This window comes from Haplochromis burtoni, unplaced genomic scaffold (assembly GCF_018398535.1).
Source record: "Haplochromis burtoni strain Fernald_Lab_line unplaced genomic scaffold, NCSU_Asbu1 Contig_773, whole genome shotgun sequence".
Classification (NCBI taxonomy): domain Eukaryota; kingdom Metazoa; phylum Chordata; class Actinopteri; order Cichliformes; family Cichlidae; genus Haplochromis; species Haplochromis burtoni.
This window is the reverse complement of record NW_024583134.1, coordinates 106,521-133,419: the sequence shown is the minus strand read 5'-3', so window position 1 is coordinate 133,419 and position 26,899 is coordinate 106,521. Positions and strand designations below refer to the sequence as shown.

General features: G+C 40.1%; 1 protein-coding gene across 1 annotated transcript; it reads right to left on the bottom strand.

Annotated features, from left to right (window-relative positions):
* Positions 1–6: 6 nt before the first annotated feature.
* On the bottom strand, positions 7–24,994 carry phldb3 (pleckstrin homology-like domain, family B, member 3). Its single transcript, XM_005950306.2, has 16 exons — positions 24,831–24,994; positions 24,589–24,661; positions 15,801–15,956; positions 15,528–15,638; positions 15,080–15,217; positions 14,528–14,656; positions 12,548–12,721; positions 9,691–9,798; positions 6,906–7,007; positions 6,617–6,704; positions 5,905–6,082; positions 4,663–4,744; positions 4,144–4,293; positions 3,288–3,498; positions 2,939–3,024; positions 7–773 (listed from the first exon to the last, which is right to left on the bottom strand). Exons 3-16 carry the CDS (start codon positions 15,945–15,947, stop codon positions 639–641), a joined length of 1,839 nt encoding a protein of 612 aa, XP_005950368.1. The 5' UTR covers positions 15,948–15,956; positions 24,589–24,661; positions 24,831–24,994; the 3' UTR covers positions 7–638.
* Between the last annotated feature and the right edge of the window lie 1,905 nt (positions 24,995–26,899).

Below are 26,899 nucleotides of genomic sequence, written 5' to 3'. Positions count from 1 at the left end.
ATATGAAAATCAAACCCATAAAAATTTCTGAATAATAAATAATTTTAAAAATGTCATTTACAATGCATCTTCAATAAAAACTGAGAGAAATTTGGACATTTTAATGGGAACATCTGACAATATAAAGCAATCCAAAACATATTACAACACAAAACGGTCACAGTGTTTAACCTCGACGTGCCTCTGACAGTCTAATTTAAGTGCACTTATTTTTGGACTGTTACAGTGGAATGCATAGTATTGCACAGGAGTTGTTATTATGTTCACCACCTGCTGTAGTGTATTATTGCGTAGTGTACATCATTCTTGTAATGCTTGATTGTGACCAGGAGAGGGAGGTAAAACTCAGCTTAACACCTCCCAGTAACAGACACCCATTGTGCAAGCTGCTGAGTGAAGCTGCTTGTGGATTGCAGCTGGTGAACCTCTGTCGCCATCAATCACTCTGTCAGTAACAGTTTCCACAACTCAGTTTAACCACATCTGTATCTCGTGCACTTTATTCACATATTCATGAGTCCAGGTATAGAATGAGCTCCTGAGGTGGATCTTCAACAAAATCAGACCTTAGACAGCAGAGAGGGAAACACAGCCCTCTTGCGCTGCCTGCCTAGAAGCAAGGATTGTAAATTCAAAAGTTAATAACGACTATGCTCGTCTGTTGCTGTGACAATAACATCCATCCAGATCCGCATGGACACTGCACTGGAAGCCACCAGAAAGAACAGACGGTCATATGTCTTCACACAGAACGTCAGACTGGGCCGTGGTGACTAAAAAGAAGGCACAGACAATGAAACCGTCATCAGCTGATGAAGAAGCAGCTTTTTTTGCTTAGTGGTAATGTTTTTTTTGTTTTGTTTGTTAAGATATACCAGTCATTTTGGACACACCTTCTAGTTTAATCGTTCTTCTTTATTTTCATGACTATTTACATTGTAGATTCTCACTGAAGGCATCAAAACTATGAATGAACACGTGGAATTATGTAGCAAGCAAAAAAAAAAAAATTATATATTCTCCAAAACAGCCCCCCTTTGCTTTGCACATGTTTGGCATTCTCTCGATGAGTTTCATAAGTCATCTGAAATGATTTCCCAACAGTCTTGAAGGAGTTCCCAGACATGCTGAGCACTTGTTGGTCATTTTGCTTTCACTCTGTGGTACATCTCATTCTGAACAATCTCGATTGGCTTTATATCAGGTGACTGTGGAGACCAGGCCATGTGGCGCAGCACTCCATCACTCTCCTTCTTTGTCAAATAGTCTTTACACAGCCCAAAGGTGTTTTGGGGGTCATTGTTCTGATGAAAAATAAATGATGGTCCAACTAAACGCAGACTGGATGTGATGGCATGTCGCTGCAGGATGCTGTGGTTGCCATGCTGGTTCAGTGTGCCTTCAATCTTGAATAAATTCCCAACAGTGCCACCAGCAAAACATACCCACACCATCACACCACCTCCTCCAAGCTTCATGGTGGGAACCATGCATGTAGAGAACATCCGTTCAGCTTTTCTGCATTGCACAAAGACACAGCGGGTGGAACCAAAGATCTCAAATTTGGACTCATCAGACCAAAGCACATATTTTCACTGGTCTAATGTCCATTCCTTGTGTTTCTTGGTCCAAACACATATCTTGTGCTCATTGCTTTTCATTAACTTGCGATTTCTGAGGCTGGTGACTCAGATAAATTTATCCTCAGCAGCAGAGGTGACTCTTAGTCTTCCTTCCTTCCTTCCTGTTGTTTCCTTTTACTTAGCTGATTGGTTCTTGCCATAATATGATTCTAATAGTTGTCAAATAGGACAAGCCCATTAGGAAGGCAAGAAATTCCACAAATGAACTCTGACAAGGCACACCTGTGAACTGAAAACCATTCCAAGTGATCATGAAGCTCATTGAGAGAAGGTCAAGGGTTTTCAGCACTGTCAAGAAAGCAAACAGTGGCTTCTATCAAGCATCTAAAATGCAAGGCATATTTAGAGTTATTTATCATTTTTTTCTACAGACAGACAGACTTAAATGAGAAGGTGTGTCCAAACTTTTCACTGGTAGTGTATATCCAAGTAAAACCGCTGCCCAGCAGAACAAAAGTCTGGTAATAAGAGATTAATGTTACAATAATGTTTGTACTTTTTAACCATTTTTCTAATTTCTGTCTTGCAGCATTAACTTAGCCTCTATTTGTTGTATAAGTGCAGACTGATAATCACCTGTTTCACACAACTAAGAAAAGAACAGGATCTTCTGACCACAAACTATTTCCCTGAGGATTTTCTTTTCCTTTCCTTTTCATTTATTCCTACATGGTGAATAAGGTCACTGTAAGTAAGAGGGTTGACACTATTACTTTCTTAGAAGATGCCCGTGAGCACCAAATAAAAGTCTTACTAAGCAGTACTAATGTTACCAACAACCTACCTTTGATTTCTAGTCTATTCAAATATGATGGTACATGTATCAGGTCATATCATATAAACAAAACTATTTGGAAATATAAGGTAGCAAAACAAATTTTGTAACTGGTTTACATACTACAATAAACTCAAATGCACATGTGTGTACCTGTGATAGTTATCTTAATTCTACTTGAGTTGTTTTGTTTGTGTTAACTGTACGTTTCAGGAGAAAGAAAATATTTATTGGACTTCCTCTCTGCGCTATTGTAATATATTTAATAATCATTATAAATATTGGTCCTGAAAACATTCTGTAAAGAGATTCTAGAAATATTTTTTGAAAGTGTTTTGGCGGATTTATGACTGGATGACATGTCAAGAAATGACTTTAGAACCTCTACAAAATGAGTCCAGTGCAGTTTAAGCTACATTTACAAACTGTTGCCTGTCTGATCCAAGGTCTGTGCTCAGGAACACATGAAAAACTTCACAGATTTATTTAAAGTCCAGTTGTGTAAAATATGAGAACTCACAGAGGTGCCTGTTCGTAGATGGTCGTAGTAAACTTCCTCTATTGCTTGGAAATAAATGACTCCCTTTAGCTTCCTTTCATCACAGTCTGCAGCAAAGGCAAAAAAGGAATTTTAGAACATTAATATTGAATATTTAAGTCAATGTGAATTAAAAAAAAATAATTCCTTGTTCTTTCTTCAAAGCACAATAAAACGTAAGAAAATTTTTTTTAAAATGTTTAGAATAAAAACTTTGATGTGATGTAATCTTATAATAAGTCTGACCACCTCCTAGCGTGACAGAGAAAGGTTCATTCAAACAAAGAGGCAAACACAGAGTCAGCGAGCACACCCCTCCAACCAGTCTAACCTGTATAGTAGGCTAGTCGTCTGTGGTCCATGTCAAACAGGAACCATCTCTTCTTCCAGGTTTTGACCCTCCCCCCTCGTTTGGTCAGGAAGCCCGCACAGCGTCGAGACGTCAGCCGCAGTTCCGTGCAGCCAGTCACTCCATGACCCAGAGACTCCACATGGGCCCTCAGGTCAAAGTTTGGAGAGAGGAAGAGGGGCAGGCTACGCTGCTGGAAGACAAATGGTCTTTAAAGAAGCTTGAAAAAAAACAAACAAAAAAAAAAAAAAACAGTCAATTTACCATGATAAACTGACCAGTTCCTATTGGAGTTTATAGTGGTTACACTTGTTTTGGGTCCCCAAACCCCAAGGATGAGATGATAAAAATGTAAATGTCTTGGTTAAAGATGCTGGAAGTCAGTTAGTTATAAAATCATGAAAAATGAAACAGAATAACAACAAAACAGGTGACATAAGCGTCAAAGCTTGCATTGTCTTTTGGTACCGCCATAGAAACATTTTATCCATTCGCTTCTGCTTCTCCTTATCAGGGAAGGAGTCAGGGTACCCAGAGAGAACACACGCAAACACGGGGAGAACATGCAAACTGCACACAGAAAGGCTGCAGCCAGCTGGTGGATTCTAACCTCTTACTGTGAGGCAACAATTCTCAAAACTAATCTAACAATCCTGCGTTAAGAGTTTCGTGGAAACTCCTTGTATTGTGGGTAATGTCAGCATCAGGTCTCGACAAGAACATCGAGAATACATGGATTAAAAGGACTACATATGCGTGTCTGTTGCATTAAGTTTAATCATTTTACAAGGAAAACAAAATATTTTTCACTAACTTATAGTTTGAATTTCATTCATACCTCAGAGGAGTTTGGGGAAGAGATGACCCGTTGTTGCTCTTCAGGTTCTGGCTCTGGCCTTTGTGGGGTTTCTGGTTCTGGTGGTTCTGTTCTGGAAGAATTAAGCTCTCTTTGTCTTCTCTCCTCCAACAGCAACCGTTGCTGATCTTCCTGAGTTCACACGCACATCAAAACAAATTATTATCCAAACCATTTCCAAGGTAACACAGAAAGACGGAAGCGACACTGGTTTAACCCAGCTGGAAGTATGCATGCAAAAGCATAAAGGAAACTGAAATCAGAGTTACACTCTAAATCCTCCCATTCCTTTTTTGAAATTCTCTGAAACTCTCATATGCATGCACATTTTTTAGTCTCTCCAACTGCCAGTGCTACAAAGATGCATTACAAAACTCCAAACATCTGCTGTCTACTTTCCTGGAGCTGAGTGGGTGTCAGTAATCAGACAGGCGTATCTAATTCAGTGTGTCGCTGATGATTAGAGGTGTCAGCGAGTGTTTCCCACAGCAGGTGACTCACCCGCTCTCTGAGCAGCCTCTCTCTCTCTGCTTTGGCTTCCCTCAGTTTCTTCTCAATCTCAATGAGATCCAAAAGACATGGACTGTAAGAAAAGAGGAATAATATAATTGAGTACAAAAGCTTTATACAGTTAGTTTAATAAATGAAAAAAAAAATTTCTTTAGAAAATAATCCAATTAGCTGTATTTGTTTAACAAGTTATCAGTAGAATTAAATGGACATATGAAGCATAATCAACCAGACTCAAGCTTATCATCAGCAAAGATTGAGCTAGTGTTTAACAGGATGCGACAATGCAAAAGGCCAAATCATGACATGTGCTACATCATGAAGGATTCCTGAAACCCATCATGTAGTATGTCCAATACTATTCAATGAACAGACTTGTAACACCAGTGCAATCACCTCAACCGACACCTAACCTTATCTTCTCCTGCTGCGCAAGCCCCATGTTCATTTGCAAATGTTTTATCATTAACAGACAGCTCTACACCCGTTTACTTCCAGTAACACAACAAAGTACGCATTCAACTGTTGCTGCTGTTGTATGCAAGTTCACAACAGTGTTGCTAACGTCGTTTGTTAATAAGCCAAAAAACATAAGATAATCTGGTCATTTTGGCCCAATCTGAAATCCTTTGACCATTATTCCAACTGGAAAAATTTATAATGCAATATAGTAAAACTGCTCAACCAATTACTGAATCTAATATGGATAGAAAACAAAACAACAGCCGTGGGAAAATAGTTAATAGCAAAATGTGGTTGCTCCCACTTTGATTTTACACCCAACGTGGTTTATATTGTGTGTTAATGTAATTTTGGCCTGATTAAGAGGGTTTCTTGTTGCACTTTGCTGCCACAATGTGTTTGAAAGTATCCTAATTTATCAAAAATGGTTTTATCTGCTATAGTAAAGACATAACAAACAGAAACTGTGGTCATGGAGCAACCTGATGCCAAGTGGTTATAGTGCCTTGTGTGTCTGAAAATATACTTGATGACCACAAACCAGGACCCACTAATTAATAGTGTCAAATTATATATATACATATTTTTTGTATTAAAAATGTGAATTATGGCGCAAAAACCCTTCACATGCTACATTTCTCCACTCAGTGGGCCAAAAGAATAGCAATTAAAATCCATTCTGGTTGCATGTGAATATAATTACCTAGTACATGAACGTTGAAAAATGCATTAAAGAACCCCATTTGTTTTTTAAAAAGTGAAGACACTGACCTGGCAGCACGAGAGCTTGTTGTACTATTACATGGAGTTAGGACTCCACCACCATTGCTGGCCCCAGGTCTGTGCCCATTGCCGTGCCCACTGCTGTGCCCATTGCTCAGTCTATGGGACAGGACAGGGGATGTGAAAGCCTCTGGGGCCTGGCTGTCAGGATGCATCCTTACCAGCACTGAAAGTGGAAGGAAATAAAAAGAGACATGTGAGAACAATATGCATTGGTCAGCATAAATAGCTTTTTATAAGATTCGGCATGAGAGAAATCCGTCATGTGGTATCAAAATGTTAACTCACTCATTTTATATTTTACATACAAGAAGAGTCAGATATGATTTTCAGGAAGCGACTTAGAGGATAAGAAGAAGAGCAAACTCCTGACAAGACGTGACATGACCCTGAAGATCCGGCTACTATTTAATGACAGCTAGATGGGCATGTGAAAAACAGATACTACTGGGGAGATTTAAGGCTTAAGTATATGGATGATTCTCAGGCTCATCTGGTCCGCACAGGCAAAACCAATGTAATAACGACCTGCCAACTCTACTGACACGCCTTTGATTTGACTAAAAGGGAGGGAACTGAGCAAACAGACCAGACAAAATGAGCACAAGGGTGCAGAGAGAACATGTTTATTGTTCTATATCACAAACATCTCAGCCTGAGCAATCAAGAGGACAAAGCGAGGTAGAAAAATTGGACTCACCTTGTGCTGACACCGGCCTGTCGTTTAGTCTGTTATTGCGATGTGAGCTTCGTCTCCTGGGCAGACTGACACCTTCTTTGCTTGGATCCTAAAAAATAAAAAGACAGTGTGCTTAAAGTACATTCAAAACACAGACACTGTCATCTCAGATCTTTCTGTTAGCTATCAGCACATGTTTTGGAAATCAGTAATTGAATTAAAGCACAAATGTCAATTATGACATAGGACCAAATGATGACATTAACTGTTGCAGAAACAAAAAACCAAACCTGTGTGACAAGCTGCATACCTGCGGAGGCTTGTGAACCGTCAGAGGAGAAAGAGACATCATGCAGGGAGCTGAGCTGGTGATGTCAGACCAGTCGGTGAGCGGCTTCTTGTCTTTGCGAACCTGTTTGAAAGCCAGGTTTAATTTTCCAAACCTCAGTAAAGCATCTGTGATCAACACTGGCTACAGGGTACAAATACAATCTGTTCATTTTCACCAACTGTAACCGTAAAGCAAAACACATTCTCAACATACCACATCTGCCTGAGAATTAAAACTTCCAGGAGGGATTGTAATGAGTTAAAAAATTATCACAGCTCCACTATCTTCCCCTCTATCCCTCCCTCTCCCTGCTTGACTCACAAACACATGAGCAATTCAGTCACTACATGCAGTCCACTGTTTAACCCTTGTCCGCCTCTTTCACTACTCAGCACAACAGCACATGCTGGCAGCAGAAGTGTGGCTGTTAAACATCTGCTGCACATACATCAGTGTTGTTTTCTAAGGGATTTGATAAATATTCAAAAGCTTTCTTGACACAATACAATCCAACTGTTTTCACAAATAAATATACAAAGGCACAAACAGCTCAGAGCACTAAAATTCCCAACACATCTGTGACAAGCAAACCACATCCTGCATGCAGTCATATTAAAGTCATACACACTTGGCCATGTTGTCTGACACTGCTTCTCCCTCTCTCCTCCTCTGTACTGCCACTCCCTTCTGCCCTCCCTTTTTCAGTCCCCTCTCTTATTTACAACAGCTGATGAACTTCACATTAATCCAGTTTCATGACGGATGCTATTTTACAGACCCTCAGTCACACAAATCAACTCGAGTGCAGTCATTTTACTTACCAATCGCTGCAAGGATGTGAAACTTCTCCCAGCTTGCCTTCTCTCTCTCTCAGACATCCACACATTCACAACTGCAGCACCCTCCCTCACGTTGCTTACTCCTCCCTCTCTACCCCTTTCCCTCCCTCCTATTAGTCTGAGTTAATCTCGCTCTCTCTTGCTCTCTCTCTTTCTCTCCCCCTTCCTCGCTCACTCTCGCTTCCTCCCTCTGCTTGTCTCATTTTCCCTTTTACTCATCCAGATCTTGTCTCCTGCTCTTTTTTTTTTTTTTTTTACTGGTGCAATCATAACTCCGATTAAATGGAAGCCACTGACTGACAATGAAAACACATAACACATGACAGCGTGGACTATACTCAGAGCTGGATAGATGTTTCACGAAACTGAACTGAAAAGAAAGAAACAGGTCATGGACACATGTTAGACTTTTGGAAATCTTTCACTACTCACAAGTGACTTAGAGATTTGGATCCAGCTTTAGTTTTGCTAGCAGTGCAACTCTTTTGATCTTTGTTAAGTTGTGCTCAGATTGAATAAAAACATATTTATGCACTTAAGGAACTGTAACCAGTAATAGAGGTTGGTTAATTTGTTTCAGGTTTTTAATACCTAACTTAATATATAGGTTTATGCTATTGCAACAGCAGCATTTATCTGGAGTCAATCTTCTCTGTACAATAATATTGACTCTCGTGTAACTTTGTTTTTCTCTTTATTGCCTCACGGTGTTAATATGTTTTCTTTAATCTGTTAAATGCTCTACTTCAATCATTAACTAGCCACCAACTTTCTCTGCTGCTTGGTTCTAAGCAGTTAATCCACAGTTTGCCTAGGCTTTATTTAGTGCCTGCTGGGGCTTGAAATAAGGCTGATGAGAATGGTGCAAGTGAACCAAAAACTGCCTGAAAAGTGTAGGCTTTGTCTGTACGAGGTGGAGGCCCAACTGTTAAGGTGAATTTGTAGAAACTGTCAGGAGTAGATGTGGGTTTGAATTTCTACCCTTTAACAAGTCTGGGAGGTTTGGCAGTTGGCCCACCATCCATACAAGTCAAGTGAATGCCAATGTGGTAACCTATACAAATGTTATACAAATTCAGTAGTAGTAGTGGGACACCAGCTCAGGGCTTCCCCCCCCCCGAACAGGTTTTAAAGTTATTTTTAGACCTTTTCAGACAGATAATGCTTATTGGCTTTATGTAGACAAGTATGTTAGAATGAATAACCTGTTCATTTGCAGCATTTGAAAGATATTAAAGCAATGAGGGGATCTGTAGGGTCATATGATAGCCCTCTGCAGGTTTGTCACTATGAACTGAAATCTGCAGACAGATTCTGTGCTGCTTAAAAAAACATTTAACTCATATCTGAACTCACTTCCCGGTTTACCTCGTTTACTATACTTTGTATAACAAACACTCATAAGATTCTTAATCAGAAAATTTCAGAAAATTAGAAAACTGTTGCTGGCCTGCTGGGTCTTGATTTCTGCTGAGATTGTGGGATGGTGGGATCAAAATTTGGTGTAAATAACATGAAAGCATGGATCCATCCTGCATTGTATCAGTGGCTCAGGCTGCTGGTACTGTAATAGTGTAAAATCTGCTGTAGCTGTATGATGATGCCATCTCTATATGGGGTGTTTCAAGCACGTTGTGGAATCTATGCCACCAAGAATTAGAGGCATGACGATGTCAAATGTAAAAAATTCAAATACAGCCACCGTCATTAGGAGGAGCTAGCTGCCTGCTGTGCCTTAACCAAATAATCAAATACTGCTTCCAGCATATGAAACATCAAGAACAGACAACACAAAAAAGAAATAAACAGATTGGTAAAACAGAAAAGTAACAGAACTAACAAATGTGGCCATCGCAATAGAAACTACACCAGTTAAATAAAGACCAAAAGTTAGTAAAACCCACAGTATGACAAATCCCACATACCATTTGGGTGTGTATGAGCTCCCTCTTCTCTTTCCTCAAGGCATTCATCTCTCTCTCTTTCTCCTTTTCCATGTCCCGCAGCTGTCTCTCTAACCGTTGGACTTGCTCCTGAAAATTCAGACAATCATTCCCATCAGTGCGGACTGGATATGGCTTCCTGTCCTCCGAGATAATGTCACGTGCTGTAGCTGATTCATGTAGCTGGTCTGAGTTTACCTTATCTTTTCATTATGCTGTGATGTAATATTGAGTAAATATCCCCCGATGTGACAGTGCGTATGTCGCTGTGAGTAAATACAGGTCACTAAGCTGAGTCCATCTCTTCAGCCGAGACACAATGCAAATCAAATGGCCATTTTGCAAGTTAATGAGAGGCACAAGACTGACACAGGCGAGCAGGACTGGAGAAGCAACTTCAATGAATATATGGCTGATATAAAATCACCACTTTAGGGCAGTAAGTGTGTGTCACAATAAGAGAGTGAGAGATGTCATGTGCATCGAGGCCACAGTGCAGCTGAGTCAACTAGCATCCCTCTCACACAATCCCAGCCTTCATCTCCGGGGCTGCGCTCCTCCTCCTACATTCTGAAGCTAATTGAGAAACAACTGAACATTATTTTCATCATCTATGTTTATGGAATTGTAAATGTTGGAAGGAAGAACAGCTTTTTGGAACAGCCAACATTAAAATGTAAGTCAAGACTACCGGTGTACAAAGTAACAAACTATTAAGAATTTAAGTTTAGTTCTTTTAGCTATCCTAGCATGTCATGTTTGGTTGGTTCACTTTGAAATATCTCAGCAATTACTGACATGCAAAAAAAAAAAATTTCCCAAGAGCATTAATCCCTCTTTGGTGATCCTCTGACTTAGAATGTCAGCGATGTTGTTTTTGTGTCATTCTGTGTAATTGGTGCGTTTCTTTCCTTCTATAAAAAATATTGGACATAATCTGTGAGAGAGTGAGGCTATTCAGAGTATAGAAGACTTCTAAATGAGGCATAAGATCGTTAATCACGTTAACTCCACTCTGACACACAGTTTGGCTAGTCAGGATGAGTTTTCAGTTAGTGTCATCATCAGGTTATATTACGAAGCACATGCTGCCTGCTAAAATCAGCATGAGATCATTACTGGGGTCTGAACATTTAGCTCAGAATAAGCAGCACCCAACCATGATAGAAGAATGACCTGACAACACAGAAAAAAAAATTGCACTAGGAATTAAGGCAGGGGTGGGCAACTCCAGGCCTCGAGGGCCGGTGTCCCTGCAGGTTTTAGATGTGTCCTTGAACCAACACAGCTGATTTAAATGGCTAAATTAGCTCCTCAACATGTCCTGAAGTTCTCCAGAGGCCTGGTAACGAACTAATCATGTGATTCTAAAACCTGCAGGACACCGGCCCTCGAGGCCTGGAATTGCCCACCCCTGAATTAAGGTGAAGTCCACATACAGACTGCTGGTTTCCAAAGTTCAGTTACTGAATTAGAAATTAAAAATATAATAATGGATTGCATTTATATAGCACTTTTCAAGGCACCCAAAGTGCTTTACAATTCTACTATTCATTCACTCTCACATACACACACTGGTGGAGGCAGCTACAGTTGTAGCCACAGCTGCCCTGGGGCAGACTGACAGAAGCGAGCCTGCCATATCGCGCCATCGGCCTCTCTGGCCAACACCAGTAGGTGGTAAGTGAAGTGTCTTGCCCAAGGACACAACGACCAGGACAGAGAGCCCGGGGATCAAACAGGTGACCTTCCGGTTACAGATACGCTTCCCATCCCCCTGAGCCACGGTCACCCCAGTCCATAAATAAGAGTACGCACACCCAACATGTCAGTTGAACAATTGAATTTAAATTCAAGTGCCAACATGTTACAGATCTTTTGAAACTGCCATGGGAATCCTGATCTGAAGAGTTTTGTTGTTTTAATGTTGCTCAAGGGCAGAATAGCTAATCTCTTAAAAAATACCCTCACAAATAAGCATGATTTCAAGCATTTTTAGTCGACAATATTATCTTTCAGTCAGGATTGTGCAACCCTTCTTTTTCCATATCTCCTCATCTTCTTTAATCTTTTCAGACTCTCCTAATCATCTCTCCTCTTTTGCTTCCATGTGTTTTGCTCTATAATTTTTCACTCATGGTGGCCTGATTAAGCTTCTTGTATAGCGCTGTGCGACATAATCAGGGTGACGTTTTGAGGTAAAGAGTACAAGCTTGTGCCGAAAGAAGGAGAACAAGCCTTAAATCCATAAAAACAAGCATGAACTGTAACTGCAAAGAGAGGTTATGTGTACAGCAGAACAACCCATCTAATGTGGTGATTAATTTCACTTTTAAAGTGCAACAGCCCTAAAATGCTATCCGAGTCAGATTTATCACTTTGTTGTTTGATGCCAACAACTCTGTGATTATTGTTGGAGGTTTGTGGTTCTTCTGTTCACTTTCTGGTCGGTCTTCTCCTCATTTTAACTCTCAAGAAGAGGAAAACAGATTTCAGCAAAAGCTAGGAGCATGGTGCAACACATTTTAGAAAAAAAACCCCACAATCTTTATGTGTCTCCAAAAGAAGCATGGAGACTGTCCAGACTGTGATCAAAAAGAACTGGGTCCTGTTTCTATAGATCTTTTGGAAAACTGTTGTACTGGTATATATTCAAGTGTTAGCTGTTCCTATCATTTCATCCACTTATTGTATGCACAAGTATGACATCACATGTCTGCACTGATGCGGAATTTATGTGAGAGTAAACACTGAAAAAAAAAAGCATGTGACCCTGATAACACTTCAAGGAGCAGCTGTGTAACCGTCTCAAAAACTCTCTCAAAGACGCGCTGTTTACCTGTGCAACGTTGACCAAAAGCTTCTGGCATGAGATTTCCTTTTCAAGCTCTCCTTCACTCTCTCTCTCCTTGCATTTGCTCTCATCCTCTTCAACAATGCCGGTCTCTCGCTCCAGAAAATTAAACTCCCAATCCTCAAAGGCCCGAACTGATGCCTCCATTGCCTCCTTCTCCTGCAATGAAGACAAAAAAAAAATATTGTGTAAATAAAGGTGCTTTTTTATTGTGAACTGCTTGCTAAAATGTGTCTTGTTCTGGAGCCTAAGAGAAGGTTTATGAATGTAACATCCCCAAGAAATTTATGTGGGAAAATCAAAAGTGAATGGATGGAGGGAAGATACAAAACAATGCCTTTGGCACTCTAGTACAACAATAACTACTGAATGAATTGACTGGTTGATTGATGGAAACATTCCATCGTTCTGTTTTATGCAGTCCAGTCGCTGGTTTTTCTACTTATATGCTTAAAACAATAACCCCCCACACATCCAGATGTTAGCACTGTTAGCACCCTTATTTAATACACCAATCAAGATTATAATAATAATAATAACATAAATAAGAGTGAACTCTTTACTGGATTTTTTTAGTGCAGATCCATGTATGAGTATGGTCACCTTTAAAAGGTTGATTCATGCTCTTACAGAGATATTTTTAACTTTGTGCAGAACTTTTTAAAGTTTGGCAAGCCTCGTTCCATCGTCACTTTACATGACAAAAGAGTTTACTAGAGAGAAATCAATCAACAATGCTACACTTCCTTTGAGAAGTAGTTTAACACCTTTTATTACACAGTTAATAATATCAAACTGACAATTGCTGGCACAATGCTGCTACTCACAAATGCCAAATTAGCTTATTTATAATCTCCAGGTTATTTGTATTTCTTTATTATCATGATCTCACAATACTTCTCAAACATCTTGTTGTGACTCAAACTTTTTAGTGTACAATCAAAAGACTTGAGTACGTACTTATGTGGACAAAAAGTTAAGTGAACTTAAGAGCTTCATTATTCTCAAGGTTTGGCAACCGGAGGCACACTTCCAGTATAAGCACAAAATTCAATGCTTCACTGCCTATTGAAACACTCAACGGCCTCACTGGAATGCCTGCTCTCTTAGTGCTGTGCAACACGTACTTAGGTCCTGTTTGTGTGCATGTATGCAGCTTTTTTTCTGTGAAGCAACTTGTGAAGCAACTTGTGAAAAACCTGTTTTCTAGAAGCCCTTTCCAAATAAATCCGACAAGTTACCACAGAAAGGAACCAGCTACCGGACAACACTAAACCTGTCATTAAACAATGCGATTTAAACAAAAAGGTTTCTCATCTTGTTCTGTTACATTCACAGGCAAAACACACATCCTGTGTTTTGTTTAGGTGTGGGTAAACATTAGCACTTCAGGTTGAACAGGTACTGAACAATCACTCACTGTATTCAAGACAATATTATGTGCAAGACTCAGCGCTGTCAACACACCTTGTATCTGAGACACTGTGATATATCAAAACAGCACACCAAGCATTAGCTGCAGTTATGTTTTATCTAGATAACTGCCATCGAGACACAACCATTGGGATGTTTTTGTGTCTCTCTATATTTAAAAAAAGGCAGGATTAGATGTTTAAAAACAGAAAACGGAAAAGACCCAGATGTGTTTTTGGGTGGTACTGGAAATCTTGAGCATGCAGTTTTTAAAAATGATTTACAGCCCACACCCTAAAGTAGGAAACAGACGTTTGATTACCACAACTTCAAGGAATCTTATCTGGCTAAAGCCCGCTGGTCAGTTTTGTGTTTGTGTTTAACATATTTTGAAGAATCATCATTGTAGATGAAATGACAATGATGCTGGCTCTGTTGGTTTTGCAGATGTTTTGATTGAAGAAAAAAAAAAAAAAAAAAGAACACTGTGGATCACCCAAATGAGTAACTGTAACTGTCATCCTCCACCCATGCTGAAAATGTCCTACTCGCCTTCTGCAGCTGCAGCATTAGCTGTTCTCGCTGACTTTCTGGCTGACTTGGGATCAGTTTCTCTTTTTCTTTGCACCTACTCTTCAGCTCCTCCACCCTGCGTCGCTCCTCTTCCAGATTCTCTCGTTCCTGCATTTACAGAGAGTTAGAAAAGAGCGAGCAAAAAACTGAAATGCAAAACAAAAACTCTGCCTGAAAAGAAACAAGAGCAACAGGTCTATTAACCTTTGTTTACAATGAGGGCTGGATATATTTATCTTGAAAACATGTCACATGTTTGACATCTAACGGTTAATGCATGGGAGCTGACTTATCACTGACACGATCTTGTGTTGACTTTAGCTGCACATTACTGAGCCTACATGCCAGTTTCTTCTGGGGGTGTAAGTCCTACACTAAGACACTCGAAGTGGAGGAGGGCTTGAAATATGAAAGTGTGGCATTGGAGGTTAGGGGTTAAAAAAAAACCCCATAACATCTGCCAAGTTTTAAGTATTTAAAAAGAAAAAAAATACTAAAACTGTATTAGATAATATCACATGTATCTTTTACCTTTTGTCTGTCTGTGTGTTTGTGCTTGTCTCTTTGCCCGGCCTCCTCCTGTAGATCCTTCAGCTTCTGCGTGTGTTTGTGCAGCCGGTCCTTCTCTGTCTGCAGCTCTCCTTGTAGCAAAGCAATCTCCAGCTGCAGCTAAGAGGGTAGAAGACGCGACCGAGGTGAATCATACTGACCTGACCTTATGCAAGTCAGAGTTAAGCATTCCTTTATCGTGACTGTAGTGGAGTTTGGAAACGGCGCTGCAATTTCAATGTGCATGCATCAGCAGAAACATCAAAACCACTTTTACAAGTTTCGCAATTGATCTGATAATTCCAAGTCAATTTTCTCAATCAGATAACTGGAATAACATGTTAACCCTATCAGCTCTTCAGCGACTTTATCCAGCAGTTTTTTTGCACGGTGACATAACGTTTTTGTCCAGATCATGTGACATGCTCACCTCAATGTTTAGCTCTTCCTTCTGCTGTTCGATCTCTGTGATTCGCTGTTGGAGCACGGAGGGTGATGGCAGGACCCTCAGTGAACCCACCTCCAACTTTTTAATGGAGGTCTGACAGAAAGCAGGAAAAAGAATGAGCAGACAGAGTGACCACATGCAGGCTGTTAGGCTGGGAAGGGCTCAGACCAGCAATGATGATTCATTGTTTTAACCAGAATTAAAAGGTCTAACAAATGACTACATCACCACCATAGACAGCTTCCTCTCCCTCACCTTCTCGTTCTCTGCGCTGCTACTTTCTGTGTCAGACTCTGCCCCTGAGGAGGCGGGACTCTGACCTTCAGTCATTCTGGTGATCCACGGAGGCCGCAGACCCTGCTGCCACTGACTCCTGGAGTTTTCCATATTGTGTTGGGGCATTTCTATATTCTGAAACAGAGGAGGGAGTAAATGAGAGCTGGAGAGTGTGGGGTTGGAGGGGTGTCTGGTTGACTTTAGTGAGTATTGTAGTAATCTAATATGCTGCATGGCTGAAGGTGTGTGAGGGATCAGGTGACAGTTTGCTGAGGGGATAGGATGGTTGAATAAAGCAGCATAAGCAGAGAAATCCCCTCCAGCTTCCAGAAAACAGTCTGTGAAAACACCTTGCTTTGAAGAGTGGAAGTGAAAGAGCGGAGTTAATATCCTATATGCGTGGTGGTTTGTGGTTGGGTTTCAGGGTCTCTCTCTTAGCGAAGGACTATCAGCGTGTGTAGACACAAGCGTGATAAACAACAGTATGTTCTGCTGTAGCTTCAATGGTCATCAATTACAATTTGAAAGGAGCAAGATCAGAAAAGGCTTTGAAGTACTGTTATATTGTACTTTATCTTCTCTGTCACATTCATGTGGATTTACTGAAGAAAATATTGTTACGTACAGAGCATATGATGTGTTACATCAAAGAGCTTAGGAACATGTCAGCCTACAATAGGCCTACAATATCCTAATCTCTTCATTATGTTTTGTGCTTTCACCCTCATCTTTGTGGTCTCTCTCTCTCTACACACACGCACAAACAAACCCTAGCAGAAACACCCATGTGTGCACAGGCCAAAACAAATTTGTGGGAAAATACTTTTGATTACTATTGTCCAACCTTTTCCCACCATCTTCTCTCGCCCTCTGTGCCCTCTTCCTTTCCCTCCATGCAGACCTTATTAGGTTGCAGGGAATGCACGCTGAGCAAAAGTAGAGATAAATTTAAGCCAAGATATGAGCGAGAGCTTCCAAACAACCACTGGCACACTGACATCCAGAGAGGGGGGGGGAGCACTGGGGAGGGATGAAAAGGCATGGACAGAGAGCAGCAGAGAACAGCAAGGGGGTGGCACATCTCATTTCTAGTGATATAATGGATGGAAAAAAAGCTGATGTGTCCTACATGTGGCTATAGATTGCAATAATGTTCATACAACAAACATGTTACGTCTTGACAGTGAAAGAGTAGAATTTGCACCTTTAAAATAAAGACTAGATCACTGTGACTCATCTACCTTTTTAAGAATGTAGAGTGGTCTGTGGAGGAAACACAAATAAATGTGAGCGTTATCTTTTGATGGGGTATGTATACAGGGTATTTCCCTAAAACAAGCTGAAACTGCACTTTCCGTTTCAGGAGTGATATTTTACCACTTCTGGTACCTAAAGGAGAAATGTGACTGAGGACTATTAATGGTCTGTGACGTGTGTTATTTTCCCCGTGCAGTCACAGTTTACAGTATGACACTGATATATAGGCTTCCACGAGACAGAAGCTATTAAAAAATAATAATAACATACATTTTACATGAAAACAGAAAAACAAACAAATAAAAACACCAAGAACCAGCAGCCCAATGAAAGGAGGTCCAGACAACTAAGCAAAGTAACAAAACTTTGACATAGATTGAAAGTTAATTAATATTAATATTTTTGTAATATTATGTGCATATGCTTGATTACACAAACATTTCTAATAAATTTTATGCAACAATATTGAATAATTAAACATTTTATTCACTAATGAAGTCATCTATTAAGATAGTTATCCTGTCCTGACAAATGCTGAATCACTATGTCCTGATAACCCCAGGACAAGGGTGGGCAAGAGTACTACAAACACCCAAAAAATCCACCGACATATCTTTTTTGGCTGACACTGGTCTGTAATCAAATCAGGCGGAATATGCTGGTGTCAGTGGCTGACAATTAGCTGTTGTGAAGAGCTAAAACAATTTAACACACTTAAGTTATTTTAAACATTTCCTTAAATGGTACAGTATTAAATAACAGGAATATAATAATAATTTAAAAACATATTAGTTTTCGATTTTGTTCAAATTGTTGCTTTAAACATACGTATCAGCCTAGAATACCTACAAGCACCTATCACCATAATGAGTCTTGCACAACACCTCATTCAAGACCTGATTGATGAAATGTTCATGAATAAAAACATCTGTAAAAAAACACAAAACAAAACCCTGAACATTAGAGGCACCATAAAAGAAATCTGTATCCTATATTAGACTGGACTACATAAATTATTTGGCCACTAAATAGGAGTAAACAGGAGTAAAAATGCAAGCAAAAAGAATTAAGACAGTATGCTTTGTATCATAGTTCGGGCAATTACAGTAACACACAAAGAGAGAAAGTTAATGTGTAAAAAGTTGGGTCCTCGCTCTCTGATCCTCTGATATCCAGTGAAAGCTGTCAATTTCAGGGAAAACAGGACAGGGAGAGCGTCACAGTGAGTTACATCATAATCCAAACAAACATTAGTGCAAGTGTTTGACCTCTAACTAAAGTCCAGCAAGATACCCTATCAATGCTAGAGCCAAGACATACAGGAGTAAAGTCCAGGCCTCCATATTAACACGGTGGTTTGTGTAAATAAAACAATCAAAAAGGCAAAAGAAACACTAATGAAACAAGATGGAGCGAGACAGTAAAAAAAAAAGGGGAGCAAAGCTCTGCCTGAAAGGCAGATCAAAGAACAAAGCAGAGTTTTGTGCCCAAAATAATTGGACTTGATTACGGGGAGGGGAGCGCCTCTGGAGAATAAGATGCCAGAGAAAGAGAGAATGACCGGAGATGCAGTTCAGGATCAAGTGGGATCGTGTGTGTATGTGTGAGTGTGTGTGCGTGCGTGTTATGTAAGGAATCCCCAGGGAAAAGACAAAAACGTAACCCTCAGAAATTGGCCTGATCATATACGTTAACTTCTATCGGTGCCAAGTATCAGTCACAGATCATTTATAGCCAATATCTGATTCACCACAACACAAACAGTGTGAAGGGGTTATGCCTGTTCGATCACATATCAAGCAGACATGAGAAAAATGCTACTCGTGTCACTTTATCTCACACAGCATGTGTGTTCACTTCAGAAAAGTTTTATCTTGCTCTTTTACTGTGATGCTTCTCACTTCGTTTGATCCCAGCTTATCCAAACAGAAGTGAGTCAGTATGTGGGTTTGTGTCCCGATTCATGACTAACCAGCAAATTGGATTTTTTCTGGAACATTTCATTTGCTGCTACTGCCTGTAATTTCAAGAACTTATAGCAGTTTTGGTATGTGTGTGCTCCTGTATGCTGGAAGCAGCTAACACAGCCTTGAGCTACAAGACTTAAGCGGAGATAAGGAGGTCACGGAAAACTGGTGAGCTCACACCTTTCCAATCCTGCACTCCTTCAATCCCAACCAATGCTGACTCACAGCACATTAGTTGAAGATATTTATCAGACTTTGCACAGCTCCCTCTGGAGCCACAAAAGCTTTTATACAACTTGTCTGTGTATGCAGAAGCACTCCCAGCGAGTTGTAGGAGACGGTGCTTGTAACAATCTGTGGAGTTTCTCATTAAGTCTGAAAGCCTGAGCCAAGGTAACCTGATGATGTCATAAGTGCTGTTTTAATCAAACTGTAAATGAGTCAAAGTTGATATTATATAATGTTGAAATCAATAGTGCTCCACGTGACGTGTAAATTGAAGAATAAAATGTATGCCTCTGACCCACTGGTTTAACAAACAAAAGCTAACCTTATCTAAATTCAAATAATCTGTTCCTGAAACTGGAATATTTTTTCTTTTGCTTATTCTTCAATTCAGCTGAGACTGGAGGCCACCCAGGGTTCTGCTCAAGATTTCTTCCTGTAAAGGGATCCTCCCAACCCCACCACCAAAACAGGGACTGAAAAGATCCCCACACCTCCCCTTGGAAGCTACACGTTCACTACGTATACACACATTTTACACACATGTGCTACTTTATTATTGGCTCAATCAGAGTCCCGACAAAAACTGAACCTTTAAGAACTGTAATACCAACAGCTTAATAAAACAGGGAGAGCTATGTCTGTCAGTAAGACCTTCTACTATGTGCATGTGTCAGTGCAACAAAATGACTGGCTTGTATGTTTTCTGTTTCAGCTTTGGATCATATTTAGTAGGTTTGCTGGATTTCTCTCCATAATAATAATGTAAGATTTATCTGACATGTAAAGTGCCCTAAGTGACTATTATTATGAAGTGGAGCTTTATGGTTAAAACTGAATGTAACAATTGAAAAGAAACTGAATGACGCTATTCCTCCCTCTCCTCCTTATCGGGGTTCAGGTGTATAAGCAGAGATGCCAAGACCTCCCTCTCTCCAGCCACCTCCTTTAACTCATTCTAGGGTACACTGAGGCATTCCCAAGCATGCTGAGACACATAATTACCCCACCATATCTTGTGTGGAGAGATTATGTCTGTGTCTGTTCCAGGGCCTTCTGCCTGGAACAGACACATGCCCAAAACACCACATATAGGAGGTGCCCAGCAGGCATCCAAGTCAGATGTTTGAATTACCTCAACTAGCTCCTTTTGACATGGAGTAGTAGCAACTTTACCTTTCCTAATGATTAAGCTCCATCCGTTAATTGCCATCTTATCGTGGGGGAGGGGTTTGCGTACTTGCTTGATCCCAGGAGCTATGTTTTCTGGGGCAATTTGCCCCCCAGTAAGGTCTAAATTGGTCTTAGGTGTGCCCAGACTAAGAGGCATTCAGAGGGGGAAAAAAAACAACCTTAGGAAGAAGTAGTCAAGGTCAACTGCTAATCGGCCTGCCATAGGGTTATCATTGCTCCACCCCAGATCTTCATGGACTTGGTTTAAGGGTGGGTGCTCGCAGGAGAGTGGTTGTCAGGCCTTAGCCTATGGAGTCTGGGCAGGAACAGCACAAAAGCTGTGAATCCACCAACTGCAGGAGGAACACGGAGCACAGAGGGAATAGCAGTTTGATTCCTTTTTGATGGTTCTAAGGAACTGAATACAGTACATAGTGTGGAGGAAAACCATTTGTTAATTTTGACTCTAAACTCAGAGCTGCCTGTGACAGGTTTACAATTCATTCCAATAACACTCCAAAATGACCTTGTCCTCATCCGGACCCCTCATTAGTAAGTGGCTAACGAAAAGTATAGGGATAACCACAGTGTGCACAAAACCATAAAGTCAACACTGACAAGAGCAATATTCCACTAGCTGTTCAGGACAAAAGAGCTCTGACCATGGCATGCCCTGTGTGGGTGTGAATGCTGATTACAGCCTGTCACTGTGTGTTCAAATGCAGGAGAGCTATAGGGAAAATGTCACATGAGCAGCATGTGAGCTAAAGTGCCTCATATAGAGCAGGGTAGCTTACAATGCCAAATTAATCCACACGAGGAAGGCTTAGAGGTGAACTCGCTCAGTTCATTCATAATAGTATAACAATGCAGGTCTGAGCGATAAAAGTGCATCAGCTTCAAACTAATTTTACAGACACAATTAAAAAAACTGAGAAGCCAGATCCTTTTGAATGAGTAGGAGCTGACCCAGCTTATACAGTGACAGTTTGATTTTCAGCAGTTAATATTTGCCCAGGCAAACAACAACTGTAGGGAATTTATAGGATTTTATATACTAAACTGGGTATGATCAAAACACCTACCTGTGCAAGTTTTTAGAGCAGAACAATTAAAAAGAAGCAATACCTTTAAAACTTAATCTCAAAAACGTCATTAATTCTGTCCATTTAAAGGATCGGTAAGTTATAAAATCAGTTTGGCTTTCTAAAATATACATACACTGTGACTTTACACTGCATGGTAGCATCTTGTACATTGGCATGACACAAATCAGAAGTGCATGTTCAATGGCCATCATAAAAGGCTTCTCCAGTTAGTTGCTGTCTCTCATCTTTTGAAGGAAAAACATCAAAACCAGCCATTAAGCCTTGCGACCTATTAGGACAAGTCACATATTCTTTTTATTAGTCACAATTACAGGCTGTGGCTTCGATCACACAGTCCAAATCACCAGACCTTATAGGGTTCTGCTCAATGGCAGGCCTGACATCATTACATCACTATCTTATTCATAGAAGGTTTCCAGAGAACAAAAATAAATTTCCTATTTTATTGTCAAAAATGTAAGCACAGAAGTCCCACTTTTTACCACTTACTCGCACTGGCCCAGCTACACTCTCTGGCTCGCAGCAAAGGAAAAAACAACAACAAAAAAAAAAAACACTTAAAGTGATGGTCTCATTTTAGAAGAATGAATTTTGGTTGGAAAATCTTTTGTTTAGTGTTCCAGTGCTGGCTTCAGCCAGAGTGCAATAGGTACTGCTTTATATGTGTGCAATGCACATTTTAAATGTTTATGCACACTCATTAGCCTTCATGAAGCAGAGGAAAAAGTATTTGTGGACATTTGGGCCAAAAGCATACTGAAATTTAACAGAGTGAATCCTGTGGATGACTGCAGCAATCTCTGGATCTGCTGCATATGGCTCCTGCTGGCTCAGCACAGAGGACCCGAAAGCTGTCATCGCAATACAAGTTTCTGAGCAAGAAGAGCAGGTGAAAGCAGTCCTGGCCGTCACCCAGCTGTTAAGTGTGGAGCGGTCTATCCTGCCTGACACCTGGGTTGGCAACGCATATAACAAAAGCAGTGATGCAGCTAAAAACAACAACAACATAGACTTCTCCATCTGAATTATGTATTTCACTTATGAAAAATGGGCTGACTAGAGAAGAAAAAAAAAAAACTGGGAAAAGCAACTGTTACTGGAAATCTCACTGCAGAACCACTGTTGTTTACACATTCCAGTGGAAAATTTCTTGACCAGCTAATGTCAGGTTTAGATATTTTTTAGTGATGGCAATGGGAACTTGACAAGATGAAGCTTTTTTTTAAATTAGTTTCAGTTGTCATTCGTACTTTCCAGATTGTGCGAGGCATCCTAGAGAATGAAAATGCAAGGCTCTTCTTCAGAACTTGGCTTCGAGATCAGAAAAAAACAAAGTAGAACAAACAGATAAGTGGTTTCTGTAGCCAAGTATGGGCTCAATTTTAAATGCTTTAATCCAGTGCCAACACTATGACAAAGTATTGTTGCGAGTACTTCAAATACTGTGTTTGAGGGATAAAAGATATCTAATATAAGCTCTCTAAACAATAAAGGAATCTATCTAATATGAGAAATAAACAGACAAGATTATGAACTTTCCATTTAGCTTTTTTAGCCAATATTGTTTTGTTTTCTGAACTTTCATATGGGTTTTTTCTGCTTGTAATGAGCCCTAACTGAGCAGAAACATGGTGAATTATTTTAAATCAGGATATTATTCAGAGGTCAACATTATTCTTCTCACTTAAAGATAGTTTCAACAAGTCAAGCTCTATTTACTGAAACACAACAGCTGAAATCAGGAGGAGAGAGCACATTATAAAAAGTTGAAAAATATATTGATGCATCATCTTCAATGTAGTGCTGCAACCCTTAGTTGGGCAATCAGTTGGTTCTAAGCTTTGGTAATTTACAATAAGTAAACAAAAGGAAAGTAAAACTCATGTGTCCAACAAAATGTGGATTTTCCACTCTTCTCAGTTTTTAGAGTGTTCGTAAGACTAAAACTTTACTGCAGAAACTGATGAAATTATGATTGTCATGTTATATTTCTTTTAGCCAGACTTTAAAAAAAAAACAGATTTTGGATTTTGAAACCCACGTGTCATGATGGCAGGAATCCTCATTTTCAAAATCCTGATTTTGTGATCACTGTCACACAGTGTATTAGAAGACGTTACTAGTAACACCTGAGCTTTGTCGCAAGTTCACAGCTGCACTCAAACTAAAATACTGTATATCACAAACAGAAAGCACGCTTTCTCCTAGCCACACAGCCATCTAACTGTTGCCTTAAATAAGACCCACACATTAGAAAGTCAAAGTATAAAGCAAATGCAGGCATTAAGGTATAATGTGAGAAAATCTCTCAAGGCCCTTGTGATTTATCTGCTACTGTGTTTCAGTTCCTGGCATCAAGGCAAGTTCAACTGTATTCACAGCAGTACTTCGTCTGAGTAAACCTGTGGGAACTGTGATGCAAGGAGTTATCCTTTAATGACTACCCGGGACACTGGGCTCAGACACAGATTTGTCAAATGTGCATTCAGACAAAACATGTGTGATTGAGACTGGGGAGTAAAAGCCAAAGGCAGAAGACTCCAGACAACAAATCCTCACAATCCCACCTCAGCCCGCTCTCCCACCCACTGTTTACTTTGAGTGCTGATGGAACGATAAAAGGGGAGGTATCCCCGGGTCGTTGTAAACAAAAAGGGGAAATTTATATAAACTCTGTGAAATTTATCTCAGAGGACATTGCTTTGGATATTTTTAAAGATAAGACGTGAGTCAAAGCGTGGGATGAAACATTACGAAACACTATCATTTTATTAACGCAGCCCAGGTTTCAAGCAAGAGGACAGTTTTGCTTTGAGGAAACTGTGTTAATTTCTCTTTTGTTCTGAGTGGAGAGATTATATACTCTAGAGATGGTCGCTGGTAAGTTGGTAACAGCACAGTAATGTCAAGATTGAGGTTTAAACACAGCCTGCCGATTAAGGCTCTCTGCCAAGAGCAACAACTGTGTGCTGGAGAGGTCTGCTGACTTGCTGCTAAACAACAAAACCGATTCAAAAACAAAAATACGGCTCTTACCTGATAAACGTGGTCCAACTTCAGCAAGACATGCGGGTCCTCTGACGAGTCATAGCATAGTGACAAAGCCGGACTAAGTCAGAAGGGAAAACACGAGAGGGGGGAAAAAAACAGCGAAGAGTCACTTCAGTAAACTTTTTTTGAACGCTGTTTCACTTTCAGGTACTGTCAGCGTTACTTTGACCTCGCCAGCTGCTGTCTCTGTTAAACCGACCGCATTTTTTCTGGTGTGTAATCCTCACCTGGTTTGATTCAGTCCCTTCCCAGCAAAAAGAAAAATAATGACAGATGAGCGCGAGCGGTTTGTCGGCACCAACAGGTGAAAGCACGCGGAGGAGGGCGACGACAGAGAAGGCGGATGCCGACTAATTAAAGTGTTAAGGCTAGCGGTAGTCACAAACCAGTATGCATACCTTTTTTCTCGACAGACCTCACACCCGGTTTCTGCGCTGTGGAGACCTCAGGGAGAGTTTCGTTCAAGTCTGGCACTGAAATGGGATTTCTATTCTGGGAACTGACCGGGTTTTCTCATTGTGGAGTGATCTGGGCATGCTGCCATACTCTGCGAAGAGACTACTTAAATACATTTGATGACATGCTCCTGTGGGAATAATATAATAATATACTGATACAGAAGAGGCTGAAACAACTGCACAGGCTCCAATTTAGTTCTGAGAAGCATGGCCGGATTAACTCCCTAGGGGGGGCCTAATTTTGTGACAGATTTGTCCAAATTTGTCACAAAATTCATGAAACAGCCAGTTTAATCTAATAATTTGTGCTTCTGAACAAAAGTTGTCCAAACTTGACCCCCATAGTTTCATTTAACTGAACACAAGTTTAATATCTATTGACTGGTGTCCAGGTATACAGGGTGAAGAATTTCCCCTTTTGAAGAGATTTTTTACACCCTCTTAATAAAACTACATGGTTGGGTTTTGTACATTTAAAAACCTCGGTATGATCTTGTGATACTTGGTTAGGTTCAGAAAAGAGGTCGTGGTTTGGGTAAAAATGCACCAGTTGCAGTTTTTTCTTTTGAAAGGTTTATTTTGTTGGTTGCCAGGGTGACACTAGACCACTGCAGCAGGCAAGAAATTTCATACTTAAGTACATTAGTCTCAAAGTTGTGCTTAATGTAATGAAAAATAAAAGTGGCAGCTTATGTGCATGTACACGAATAAATAGATTGCTTTTCCATTATTGTTTTGAGACTTTCTTGAACCTGCACACAGATAATAGATACTTCATGGGGTATGATAGCTAAGTAATTTTGCTTCATTTGATACATATTTCCAAAAAATTAATCAAATTATTTAAACCCAAATCATAAGGAGGGGTCTCTGGTCATCTCTACATTTTGGTAGCCTACCCTTGCAGGGTAGGAAAGGAAGGCTTCGTTTTGTTATAATATAGAACAAAGACATAAAACCTCCATAAAGTGTCATCAGAAGCATGTCAACAGACCACAGGGTTCTACATGATCTCATGAAAGTTATTCTTTTATTAAAGTTTATTAGAAACAGGGGCCTTGGGATGCCAATATGTTCACCAGATTTTGGGGTGTGTGGAACACAGGAATCATAAAACACTAGCACATAAACAGTTTAAAACTACATGTTCACACTTTAAATTCCTAAAAAGGTTCCTGAAAATAGTCATACATATACAAATGATGACCATCAAGACACAAAGGCTCAAAAACTTAAGCTTGTGCTACAAAAAATAACCCATTGACCTAAATCACTGTGCATATGCAAAAACATATGTAGTACTGTAAGAGCTTATCTATGTCTGCTTTCTGGCAGATTTCTACTCATTCTTGTAGAGACTGAAATACCATGAATCTCTGACATGTTACTGTGATACAGTATGCTACTTGGTGAGCAGAAAATGCTAAAACTCTAGTTACTTATAGAACATAAAATAGCACACTGAACTCTGGACCTACACACCACAAATTTACTTCCGCATGTTAAATAGTGACTTTTCCCAGAGGCAAAATCCACTCCTTTCACTCTGAGGGCTTTATCACCCTGACTGGCCTCTTTACACATCTTCTTGTGAATGAGCCGATAGTGTAATAGATTCTTTCCAGTGACATGTGGCTGTGTGAGAGAGAATGGGCAGCAGGTTAATAGTGACATAGTGTAAGTGGCTTGAGAGGGAGCGGTTAAAAAAAAAACACTGGCTGGCAGATGGGTGAGAAAGAGTGGGTGAAAGGACAGCTGGCACATTGATTCCCAGCAGTAAAAGAGCAAAGACAACATTTTACGTTGCAAAGTAACATATCTTCAGCCTGATGGCAACA